General features: G+C 48.5%; 1 protein-coding gene across 1 annotated transcript; it reads left to right on the top strand.

Annotated features, from left to right (window-relative positions):
• The first annotated feature begins 7227 nt into the window (after nt 1-7227).
• Nucleotides 7228-11804, top strand: FZD7 (frizzled class receptor 7). The gene has a single exon (XM_069468666.1). The coding sequence runs from the start codon at nt 7999-8001 to the stop codon at nt 9721-9723; it is 1725 nt and encodes a 574-aa protein (XP_069324767.1). The 5' UTR covers nt 7228-7998; the 3' UTR covers nt 9724-11804.
• The last annotated feature ends 1526 nt before the right edge of the window (nt 11805-13330 follow it).

The following is a 13330-nucleotide window of genomic DNA, read 5'->3' as shown; positions in this document are numbered from 1 at the left end:
AAAACAAGACAGAAGTTTATTTAAGAAATCCAGAGGTCTCCTGGGTAATCAGTGTCAACTGCAGTCCCCGGAGGTATATTCTCAAATTCTTTATCCAAGCCATTGAGCGAGAGGGAGGTGGCTGCATGGCTGAGCCTCGTTCACCAGCCCTGAATGGATGCCTCTCCTGGGCTGGCGCAGATCTTCTGTCGTGAGCCATTCGCAGCTGTTGGCCAATCCCCCAGGAGAAAGTCAGCCTTTTCCAGGCTCCAGCACGGTCATTTTACTAATGACAAGTAAGGTTCTCTCCAGCAACAGCCAAGCAGTTAGACGGCTTCATTAATGGGGATGGTAGAATACCTAGGGGAGAAAGGGAGCCAAGAAACAGCTCCTGGTACCTGGTCTTTTTGTCTTCTCCTTCTGAAACAGGTGTTCCTTCTCTTCTTCCTTCCTTTCTCTCTCCCTCCCTTCCTTCCTTCCATATTTTTCTGCTATGAAAGGCCTCTACTCTCCTGTCTTTCCTTCTACTACTCCTGTTGCCACCATCTAACTGCTCTCTCTACTCACTCCACTGCCGCACAGCTTCCTGGTTTCTGCTCGTTTCTTTCCCGCTGGATATTTCTCAGCTTCAGCCAGTCCACTTTACACTCAGACCCCCAAATGAAAGGATCTGATTAGGTGGCCACTCTGTATCTAGCAGGCACAACTGTTGGACAGAGGTCTCATTCCACACAACTTTGCAGCTGGGTCATATCTTCTATTCCAGACTCAGTCATCTGAGGTCAGGGTTCATGTGGTACAAGGTTATAAGGATGGCAATGTCAGCCTGAGGAAATGCTATCAAGTCAACTGTGGGAGTAGCAGCTGTCACATTTCAGAATAGCCACTGTGACCTTGTTGAGATTCATAAATAAGTTCCCAGACCCAACATCATACGATGCAACCAGACATTTATCCAACCACCTCTCTCTCTCTCTCTCTCTCTCACACACACACACACACACCCACACCCCTCGCACACCCCACACATGCCATACTCCCTTATAGTTCTCATTATTTCCATCTTTCAGGCCAAAAGCTAATCAACTAGAAGGAGGACTTTATGGAAGACTAAAGGCATCCTATAAGAAATCAGTGACACAACGCGCTGCTTTGGAATACAAGTCTGGGTCAGCAGTTCCCAAACCTGACTAATTCAAAAGAATCACCCAGTGAGTATTTAAAAATTAAATCTCCAAGCCCCATGCCAGAGATTCTGACTCAGTATGTGTGAGGTGGGGCTCAGGCTTCTGATTTTTTTCTTTTTTTTTTTACTCCTCAGGTGATTCTGATGACCAGCCAGGTTTGGGCTCTACTGCTCTAACTCCCATCTTTAATCTTCTAGAAGGTTCCCTGGAAGCTTTCATCATTACTGTGAGTCTGGTTCCAGCAGTTTCTCCTAACCCTCTGCTGACTGTCATGGCTTACCAAGATTCTCTTAGGGGAGAGCCTGATGTACCACCAAGTTTCCCACCTGCTCTAGTGAGCAGGAATACAGCCCCTACATCCCCTAATCTAGAAGCCCACTAGTGCAGTTTCAGCAATGGGAACTAAATTATTCCTTGGGAAATTAGCAGAAACTTCCAAGTTGGTTTGAAACTTGTATAGGTGTAATGTTTAGGGGTCATCACTAATCTGGGCTTGTTATCCCAAGCCTAGAAATTCTGGGGCTTCTCTAAATTTTGGAGTGGCTTTTGATCAGATATATAAAAGGACAAAAATTAGTGGTGCTAACCATAAAGACATCAAGAAGCAGTGCAGTATGAAGTGAATAATGTTATATAGATCTAAGTTTTAGTCCAGACTGGCTACTGTTAAAAGGAACTTATATCTTGAACATCACAAGATTTTTATGAAATTAGAGATACTGTACCAAAAGCACTTGGTTCTTTATAAATGGTAGTAATTATATTTGAAATATAATTATTTTTAATGCTCAAAATAATTTAAAGAGCGTATGATCTATAAACCCAGTGCTGTACTAGAGCCAGCTCTTAGGGCCTTGTGGAGCTGATTATGTGCATCTTATCCAAACTCCAAGTTCGGTGACATCACATTGTCTTGAAATTGGCCATGACAGCAGTATTTACACCATGGAAATTGGCAAATGTACAAATCAGGGCTTTTTTTCCCTGGAGAGTCAGTGGTTAAACATTTACCAGCATACCACCATAAAAATTGCATACAATCTTAGCAAACATCCAGTTATAAAATATGCAGCCTCTATTCTATCTCTGGGATTTGCATCCATACAACCAAAGGAGGATCCTGCCCTGATGATTTTTTGCCTGTGGATCACAAAGCATTTTGTAAATACTACCTAATGAATTCTCACAACAAGCTGGGGGAGCTGGGGAGGTTAAGTGACTTGCCTGAGGCAGGACAGGAAATCAATGGTGAAAAGAAGAACTAAACCAGTCGGGCACCAACCACCTCTGCAACCTATACATCAGTATTGTACAGACCAGCATTGAAGGAATGTGTAGCAATTACCCACATGCTTTTATCTCATAACCTGGACAGCCAAAGTCTCTTTCTACAGATACGGTCCAAATGGTCTGTCTTTTGAATACAGATCTGACTCCCAAGAATGGCCTACCCTCTGTATTCGGAGGTTTTTTCCAGAATTGACGATGATGGTCTTTTATTAATCAACCTCTTTCAAATTCTTTCTCCCTTGAGTCCAATGACATGTGTTTGGAAAAACGGTTGGCCTGAATTAGGGTTCTGTTGTGACCCTAACAGATGCAAGTGGCATCATAACCAATCAATAGTGTATTTTTATCTGTGACTTTTTCTCTGGACTCCCCAAGGACAGAGACCCAAGAGTTGCTTCTCTCCGTGGCCTCATCTTCATAATACTCTGAGAATAAACAAATGAATATCCCTTGTAGCAAGCAGCCTCTGAAATGGCTCCCAATGATCTCCCTCCCGATGGGTTTTCACAAGGTATAATCCCTGCTACCCTTTGAGTGTAGGTAGATCTAGTGACTTGCTTCTAATGAATAGCATATGGCAAAAGTGAGATGATGTCACTTCCAAGATTAGATTGCAGAAAGATTGTGACTTCCATCTTGATTGCCATCTATTACATACTCTTTCTCTTTTTCTTTTTTTCTTTTTTTTTTTTTTTTTTTTGGAGACAGAGTCTTGCTAGAGTGAGTGCCATGGCGTCAGCCTAGCTCACAGCAACCTCAAACTACTGGGCTTAAGCAATCCTCCTGCCTCAGCCTCCTGAGTAGCTGGGACTACACGCATGCGCCACTATGCCCGGCTAATTTTTTCTATATATATTTTTAGTTGGCTAGATAATTTCTTTCTATTTTTAGTAGAGACAGGGTCTTGCTCTTGCTCAGGCTGGTCTCGAACTCCTGACCTCGAGCGATCCACCCACCTCGGCCTCCCAGAGTGCTAGGATTACAGGTGTGAGCCACTGCGCCTGGCCTTCTTTTTCATTTTCTCTCTCTCAGCCCTTGCTCTGAGGGAAGCAACGTACCGTATTGTGAGTGGCCTTATGAAAGGCCCACATGGCAAGGAACTGATCTCTCTGGCCAACAGCTAGTGACAACCTGAGGCCTGCTAACAGCCATATGAGTTTGGAAGTGGTCCTCCAATTGAGCCTTGAGACAATTGCAGCCTAGACCAACACCTTGATTGTGGTCTTGTGAGAGACCCCAAGCCAGAAGGCCCAGCTAAGTGCACCCAAATGTCTGACATACAGAAACTGTGAGATACTAAATGTTTGTTGTTTTGGGATAGTTTGTTATATAACTAATAAAACTCTCAACCAACCAGGAAAATGTTGGTCAAACAGATTCAGTGACTGAATCTGCCATATAAATCATCTCTACAGGATGGGGCCTACACACCTAAGCATGGTCCTCCTCGTCTGCAATCTAGACATCTCTAACTTTCATAACACCTGAAAGTGTTTTAGGAGTAAAAATGTTCCCATTTTTGGAATGATCTAACACCCCAAACAAAAATGAACACAAGTTGATGGCAACCTGGCAAATAGAAATTCCAAGTCCTCAATGTTATAATGCCAAAATTGCCTGGTAGAAGAGAGGTCAGAGAGGGAAGCATGTGCTAAAAGCTGCCCTTTGTGGTCTTGCATGAGTAATTCTTGCAGCTGGAGTTTCATTACAACCACAGGACTGTGGCACCATGAAGGTGGCCATTTTCAAATCTGGCCTTACATCAGAATGTAATTCAACTAGATAAACCTAGGAGTGGGCCAAAATAAGTAGCATTTGAAAAATTGGAGCCAATGAATAGCATCACTTTTCTGTGAGACCATATGACTACAATGTTAAGAAATAAAGTCCTTTGTTATTTTAAAGGGCAGGGACAATTGGAAGTTTTGCAGCAGACAGTTACAAAATTTTCCACCCTTGGCTCTCCAAAGAAGATACCAGTTAGTGGCTTTGGGGGTTGGGTGTGGACGGTGTTGCTTGGAAGAGAAAATTAAATTGATCCTGGACACAATGTAAACCAATGTTACTACTTTTGTCATAGAGCCTAAAACAGATTATTTATCCCCTTACATTGTGAACTACTTTTTCTGATCTTACTCCCTTTTATTACTTAGCTCCTTAAAATCATAGCATTCTGTATCAGGCAAGGCATGGAAAGCTATAGCACCCTCTCACAAACAGCAAATTCTAGTGACATATTATTTTTGGAATAATTTTGGATTGAGCTTTTTAAAAATTGTCTTTAAAAACAAATAATCTCTTTGAAAAATTGCCTTTACTTCTCTGCTTTTTGCACATGTCCATCTGGGACAGAGCAAGAGGATTCACATCTGTGACACTTTCCATCTGGGATAGGTTTTCTGCATCTTATGCATGGATTGTTTTTAAAATATTTCATTGTACTTTTTTAAGGGCTTTCTTTTTTTCTTTCTAAATTATTATCTCAATTGCCTAACATCAGAGCTGTCTGGGGCATATGAGAAGTAGAAGCTCATCAACTAAACTGGTTTTAGTTGCACTTGAGACCGTATTTTTATCCTGTCGGTTTCCATTTTATTTGATGACAGTGCTTGCTATTTCTCCTTCAATAAGCAAAGATGACTTAGATCAGTGGCCTGATGAATAAGCATGAAAATTTGATTTAGAAAAGGAGGATATCCTGAAGCTCTTGGAGAGAAAAAAGGAATCTAACCCCCCACCACACACACTTTAAATGACAAAGCAAAGCAGCAGCATCGTCTTTAAATAGCGTCTTTTAACGGAAGATCAACTGCTCCCCCGAAGTTAGGTAATAGGAATAATAATTTAGAAAGAAGAGGGGGAGCCCTTTTAAAAATACAAAGAAGCAATGAAACATTTTTAAAGCAAAATCATTAATCCTTTATATTACCTTCAGGCAGATACCCCCAAAGAAAAAAAAAATGGTCCAGGTGTGAGGAGGAAACTGATGGTTAGAAGGAAAAAGGTGACTCCCGCTGAGGGCCAGGTGGAGGATGTGAGCAGTCTAACACCCTACCTTGGCGTGAAGGATTCTGTCCTTTAGACTCATTAACAGAAGTGGGAGACGACAAAGAACTGTGAAGTGGAAGGAAAGAGTCCCAGCAAACTCCAGTAATAGAAAATAAAAGAAAAAGAGGAAGCCAGTCTCCCACGGAAGGGAACCCAATTAACTATCTTCGATTTCAGAATCAGTTTTTTCTTGCTAGAGAAGAGACGCACCGGAGGCAACAGAGGCGGCAACCTCTGCCAACATTCGACCTGATCAGAAATCCCTCAGAGCTCCAGCACCCCGAATTGGCAGAGGGCTCAACCAGGAATAACGTTTTTTAAAGATAGGACTGGTGTGTGTGTGTGTGTGTGTGTGTGTATGAGACAGAGAGAGAGAGAGAGAGAGAGAGAGAGAGGGAGAGATTTGATTTTTCATTTCTTTCTCAACATGTCACTTTCCAGCATGGGAGTTCATGATATTCCTGGCACCCCAGAGAGAAGGGGAGAAGCCCTCTGGTAACTTCCGACCTCGCCGGGAGTAATCAGAGAGCGCGCGCGAGCGAGCGGCCAGTGCCCGGAGCAGCAAGATTTGACCTAGAACAAAAGAACGCTTGCCAAGGAGAATACGCTACCCAAGAACAAGGATAACCCCTCTTTGTGTTTTGAAAACTCTTTAATAAGCAAATGCCCTGGTTTCTAAGACGCATTTAAACTTTTCTACGCAGATTCTAAATGGAGGATCAAATAATTGCTCCCTGCAACGAAGATGGGATCCCGAAAGGCCACACGCCGCACAACTAAGGAAAACAGGGCAAACCAAAGACGCGCTATAAATCATACAGACTGTTCCTGGGCACTCGGTCTCGGGTTACTTTATAACTATTCCCCCCAGCGCTGTCTTAGTTTCCTTAAAACCGCACTAAAGCCACACCAGCTCCCCAGACTCGGCCGTGCGCGGGCGGGGTGGCCTGGGGCCCAGGCTCCCCGCGTCCCCGCTCCCGGCCCTCTCCTCCGAGGGGTCTGCACTTCCTCCCGCTTCAAGTCGGCCCCCTCCGCCCGACTCCGGTTTCTCCTCCGAGGCGGCCCCTCCTCCTTTTTACAACTGGGGGGAGGGGTGAGAGGGGACGGTGGCCTCACGTAGTCTGTTCGGGTCTGGGGAGAGAAAAGCGATCCGCGAGGCGCACCCCCTTCTCGCCCCGTACTAAACCCCACATTTAGGATCCGGCTACCCAAAGGCCCTGGTCAAACCCAGCATTTTCAGCCCGGGCAGCGCTAATGTGACTCCGGGTCATGTCTCTGTCAGCTGAGGCGCCGCGCTATTCTCAGCTTCTCCCCGCAAAAGCCTTCAGCGAGTGCGCCCTTCTGTTCAGGAATGTATGTTTTAGCGTACCCGGAAGAGGAACAAATCTTTCAAGCAAAGTCCCTTTCTGGAGGGTTTTCCCCCCCTAAACGAATTCAGGGTAAAAGTTTTTCCTAACTTTTCCCTCCCAGTCCCCTGCCCCTCCCCTCAGGAATCCGCCCAGAGCGCAGCAGACTCCGCCTCCCCCGCGCCCTCTCCCGCCCCTTCCGACTTCCACCCAATCCGGAGGCGGCTACAGAAAAAACAAAGGCCGCCATTGGGCCGCCAGGGGACTTGGGGGCCCGCCCCCGGAGTGGTTTGTGAATGGGGGGAGGGGAGGGGGCGGGGCGGCCCGGAACTGGGTGAGCCCGACGCTTCTTCTGGCCACCAGCGCGACTCCAAGGCGTTAGTCGGCGCTCCCTCCCGGCGGGAGGCGACGGCTGGTGCCGGGACTCGCGGGCCAGGGCTGCGCGGGGCTGGAGAGGCCGGGTCCAGGCCGCGGACACAGGGGACTTCGGACGCAGTGTATAACTGGATTTCCAAAACGAACTCGCCGAGCTCTCGGCTCCAGGGCCGCGATCAGACTCAGAGCGAGAGCCAGTCGTTTGGGTGAAACTTGGGGCCAAGCTTTTGGGGCTGAAGAAGGAGCGGGGTGTGGAGGAGGCGGCAGCGAGCGGAGCCTCTAGGCGAGAAGGCGGAGCAGCACCGCCGAGGCGGCGGCCGTGGCGAGCAGGCGGCGGCGCCGGGCGAGGGCCGGACTTGGTGTAGGGGGCGTGCGCATTACTGTGCTCTGGGGGTCGAGAGACTTGGGCAAACTTTGAAGGGTAACCGGAGACGCTTGTTGCTCCTCGCGGCAGAGAAAGCCGCACCGTTACGTCTCGGCGGGGAGGGCCAGGAGGCCTCCCTCGGCGCCCCCGGCCCAGGAGGACGAGTTTGGGCCCGGAGCGGCAGCGCGAGTGCTGGGCGGAGGCAGTTGCGGCGCCCCCGCTGCTGGCGGTCTTGCCCCCGCGGCGCAGGCACACACACCGCGGCAGCGCCCTCTGCTCCACGCCGCCCACGGCCAGGCACCGGGAGGACTCTCATGCGCCAGGCGCAGCGGCGCCTCTCGGCATCCAAGCCTCTCCCAACCGTCTCGACGCACTCGGGCTGAGAGCGCCGTTGCACCCGCGGCCGGCGATGCAGGGCCCCGGCGCGGCCGCTCCGCGCTCGCCCCTGGGCCTGTGCGCCCTGATGCTGGCGCTGCTGGGCGCGCTGTCCGCGGGCGCTGGGGCGCAGCCGTACCATGGCGAGAAGGGCATCTCGGTGCCGGACCACGGCTTCTGCCAGCCCATCTCCATCCCGTTGTGCACGGACATCGCCTACAACCAGACTATCCTGCCTAACCTGCTGGGCCACACGAACCAAGAGGACGCGGGCCTCGAGGTGCACCAGTTCTACCCGCTGGTGAAGGTGCAGTGTTCTCCCGAGCTGCGCTTCTTCCTGTGCTCCATGTACGCGCCCGTGTGCACCGTGCTCGATCAGGCCATACCGCCGTGCCGTTCTCTGTGCGAGCGCGCCCGCCAGGGCTGTGAGGCACTCATGAACAAGTTCGGCTTCCAGTGGCCCGAGCGGCTGCGCTGCGAGAACTTCCCGGTGCACGGCGCCGGCGAGATCTGCGTGGGCCAGAACACGTCCGACGGCTCCGGGGGCCCGGGCGGCGGCCCCACCGCCTACCCTACCGCGCCCTACCTGCCGGACCTGCCCTTCACCGCGCTGCCCCCGGGAGCTGCAGATGGCAGGGGGCGCTCCGCTTTCCCCTTCTCTTGTCCCCGCCAGCTCAAGGTCCCCCCCTACCTGGGCTACCGTTTCCTGGGTGAGCGCGACTGCGGCGCCCCGTGCGAGCCGGGCCGTGCCAACGGTCTCATGTACTTCAAGGAGGAGGAGAGGCGCTTCGCCCGCCTGTGGGTGGGCGTGTGGTCTGTGCTGTGCTGCGCCTCGACACTCTTTACCGTGCTTACCTACCTGGTCGACATGCGGCGCTTCAGCTACCCAGAGCGGCCCATCATCTTCCTGTCGGGCTGCTACTTCATGGTGGCAGTGGCGCACGTGGCCGGCTTCCTGCTGGAGGACCGTGCCGTGTGCGTGGAGCGCTTCTCGGACGATGGCTACCGCACGGTGGCGCAGGGCACCAAGAAGGAGGGCTGCACCATCCTCTTCATGGTGCTCTACTTCTTCGGCATGGCCAGCTCCATCTGGTGGGTCATTCTGTCGCTCACTTGGTTCCTGGCGGCCGGCATGAAGTGGGGCCATGAGGCCATCGAGGCCAACTCGCAGTACTTCCACCTGGCCGCGTGGGCCGTGCCCGCCGTCAAAACCATCACCATCCTGGCCATGGGCCAGGTGGACGGGGACCTGCTCAGCGGGGTGTGCTACGTGGGCCTGTCGAGTGTGGACGCACTGCGGGGCTTCGTGCTGGCGCCTCTGTTCGTCTACCTCTTCATCGGCACGTCCTTCCTGCTGGCGGGCTTCGTGTCTCTCTTCCGCATCCGCACCATCATGAAGCACGACGGCACCAAGACCGAGAAGCTGGAGAAGCTCATGGTGCGCATCGGCGTCTTCAGCGTGCTCTACACGGTACCGGCCACCATCGTGCTGGCCTGCTACTTCTATGAGCAGGCCTTCCGCGAGCACTGGGAGCGCACCTGGCTCCTGCAGACGTGCAAGAGCTACGCGGTGCCCTGCCCGCCCGGCCACTTCCCGCCCATGAGCCCCGACTTCACTGTCTTCATGATCAAGTACCTGATGACCATGATCGTGGGCATCACTACCGGCTTCTGGATCTGGTCGGGTAAGACTCTGCAGTCGTGGCGCCGCTTCTACCACAGACTCAGCCACAGCAGCAAGGGGGAGACTGCGGTATGAGCCCGGGCCCCTGCCCCACCCTTCCTACCCCTAACCCCTTGCAGGGGGAGAGGCTCAGTAGGGAAAGAACCGCTGGTGGGGGGCTTGTTTCTGTACTCTTCTCCCCCTCCACTGAGAAGTGACCTGGAAGTGAAAAATTATTTGCAGATTCGGGGCGAGGGCTGATTTGGAAAGGAGGCCTGGGTGGAAAGGCGTTTTGGTTGAAAAGACTTCTGGCAAAGACTTGAAGGATGATGGTATTAATAATGATGACGATGTTAATCGTGAAAGGTACGGGCAGGCTTGGGCCCTATCGAGAAGATTTGAGACTAGCAGAGACCACTGTGAGTTCTTCCCAGCCCCGCGGCTGAACTGGGTCTGTGAGCGATCCCCCTGCAGCAAGGCAAGTGGCCTGTCCTCACTCCTGTGAGGGAGGCCCGGGGAAAGGTACAGCTCTGTCTGTGGCTGCCTCTTTGTTGGGAAGAGGGAGGACCTCCTGCGGTGTCCTTGTCAAGCGGTGGTCAAACCATAATCTCTTTTCACTGGGGCCAAACTGGAGCCCAGATGGGTTAATTTCCAGGGTCAGACATTACAGTCTCTCCTTCCCCGCCCCCTCCCGCCTGTTTTTCCTCCCCTACCCCTTTCAAGTTTTGTAAAATAAGCATTTGGGAGTCTTGGGAGGCCTGCCTGCTAGAATCCTAATGCGAGGATGCAAAAGAAATGACCATAACATTTCGATATGAGGCCAGGGAGGCGAGTAGTAGGTATTTCTGCTACTTTTTCATTTTCTGGGGAAGGCAGGAGGCAGAAAGAAGGGTGTTTTATTTGGTCTAATACCCAGAAAAGAAGTGATGACTTGTTGCTTTTCAAAACAGGAATGCATTTTTCCCCCTTGTCTTTGTTATAAGAGACAAAGAGGAAACAAAAGTGTCTCCCTGTGGAAAGGCATAACTGTGAAGACAGCAACTTTTATAGGCAAAGCAGTGCAAATCTGAGGTTTCCCTTTAGTTGTTAATTTAGTTGCGATAAACATTCCTTTTTAAGGAAAAGTGAAGGGCAGTATGCTTCCATACCCCGTTCTGTCAGAGGTTCTGACTTGGCTAAAGGAAATGCAAGGGGTTTGTTGTTTGTTTTAAATAAATTTAATTCAGAACACATGATTCAACAGGCTCTGTTATAGTGTTCAGAGGACTCTCTCCCTTCATTTTTTTTCTTGCTATAAGCCTATGTTTAGGTTTCTTTTCTATTTTTTTCCTCCAATTTGGACCCTTCAAGATAAAAGAAAAAGCATAATGCCTTCAGTCTCATGACAAAGAAAAGTTAAATTTTTTATAGAATCATTTTGTCCTGTATTTTTGGTTCCATAAATCTGTTTATAAAACATCCTCTGTATGCTGACCCTGTCTCTGAGTGGGTGGGTGGGGAGATGATCTGCAGATATGATAGTGAACGATGAGGAAAGTTCCGGACCATGGGCCCCATTTTTAAAGAAAGTCATTAAAAGAAGGTAAACTTCAAAGTGATTCTACAGTTCTTTGAAATATGTTGGAAGACTTAAATTTATTAATCTTAAATCATGTACTTTTTTTTCTGTAATGGAACTCTGATTCTTTTGCATAGTGGTGTAAAGCTGAGCAGAGAATCATGGGAGCTAACCTTTGACACTGCCCTCCAATCTTGCAACATTATCCTGTTTCTCAGAATGGTTTTTAAATGCCAATCATAGAGGGTACTGTAAAGGGTACAAGCTACTTTATATATGTATGTTCAGTTGTGTGGAGCTGCTTTTTACATTAAAGTTAAAATTGATCTTGTGTTTTTTAAACCTTCAAAACTGTCTCATCTGTCAGATTTTTAAAACTCCCACTACACAGGTTTTGGCATCTTTTTGTGTTGTATCTCTTAAGTGCATGTGAAATTTGTAAAATAGAGACAAGTGCAGTATGTATATTTTGTAAATCTCCCATTTTTGTAAGAAAATATATATTGTATTTATACATTTTTACTTTGGATTTTTGTTGTGTTTTGCCTTTAAAGGTCTACAATGAAGCCCCACTTTATCACATGTACAGATCACAAATAAATTTTTTTAAAAATACAAAGTGAATGTTTATTTGGTCTACTATTCCTGTAATGTCAAAGCAAAGAACAAATAGAAGAAAAGACAGTATGGAAAGAAGGTGGGGGCAGACACCATTGGGTATGTCCCCCATAGAGGAGGATGGTATATATTATTGAGGTCTTTTTTTCCCCTGCCTTTTAAAATACAGAGTGTAATGAATGCCTTGACTGTCCTTTGTTTTCTGTTGTTGCTGCTTCCTGCCTTCCTCCACAACACCCTACCACACATACCCCACATACCCGGACTTTTCCCATCCTGCCTTGGATGACCTATTGAAGGTACAGAATAAGCATCTCTTTTAGAGATGTACTGTCTGATCCATGTTTTTACTGTCCTTAGGAGATGAAGTCCATATCTGAAAGAGGACTGGAAGATATTTTTGGTATTTTCTGCTTTTCTAGCAATTTTGCCTTGGGAAGAATTCAGTGTTTCTTTTTTTTTTTAATGAATTGATATTTTTGTATTCTAATGCAATTTATCCAAATTGATAATATTTAAATGCTTTGGGTTCAGGTGGTAGGGAAAGTCAGTCGATGCTTCCCAATAGGAGTAAAGGACTTGCTTGTGGAGCCCTCTAAACCAAAGGCTTCACTCTACCTTCTAGGTACGCTGCACCCCAAAGGTCAAGCAGCTCCCCAGAAGGCAATGACTCAGCAGCTCAGGCAGGAATAGTCTCCACGCCTGACCCTGGGATGGCCTCTGAAGCCACTGAAGCTATTCTTTCCTCTTGTAGACGAGGCTAACTTTGGAATCAGATTGGACAGGGAAGCCTTTGCTATCCAGAAACTTTGATATTAAAACAGTTCCTCAGGGAAATGGTAAAGGCATTTTAATACTTCCAATTTCTGGCCTTACTAGAATTTTGTTTTTTCACTCACCTCTCTTCTATAATTCAGGTGCCTATTTCCTGGCTTTTTATAATACAGTGGCTTCATTCTCTGGCAGCCCTGGGGACCCAGCAGCAGACTGGGTGCTGCTGTTTCTCTTGCCTGCTTCAGCTCAAAGTTTGTGTAGTTCTAAAGCACTACAGAAATGGTTCTCTTTTTGTTTTAATTAGCAGGCTCACACACATGGCTGGTGTGTTTTACAAACGCATGGAATGAAAACCAGTGACAGACAGGGCTCACCAGGAGGAGGAAGCCACGTGAGTATGCTGTGCAAAGCAGCTTTCCTTTAACATCCTCCTGGGTTTTGAACATCACAATGGGTGTGAGGTCATCTTAACCTGTGAAGAGTTTGGCATCAAGGAAGGAAAAAAATAGCGACTTTAAGTCTCTGACGGTTTATTCAGTTTTTGCTCATAAAATGACACCTTTTAGGTTAAAGCATGCCTCTCTTAACACCATACTAATACCGCCTGTTAAGAATGTTTGCTTTTAGAGTTGGTGGAAGGCTCCCAACGGGGTTTTTTCCTTGCAAATTAACTGCTGAAGACACTTAGACCCTTCTATTAGAGCTGTGTCATTGCTTCTATAAATGTGTCCCCTTCCTCTCTGTAGCACTGCC

Source organism: Eulemur rufifrons, chromosome 1 (genome assembly GCF_041146395.1).
Source record: "Eulemur rufifrons isolate Redbay chromosome 1, OSU_ERuf_1, whole genome shotgun sequence".
In the NCBI taxonomy this organism is placed as follows: domain Eukaryota; kingdom Metazoa; phylum Chordata; class Mammalia; order Primates; family Lemuridae; genus Eulemur; species Eulemur rufifrons.
This window is presented reverse-complemented; position numbering and strand designations above follow the sequence as displayed.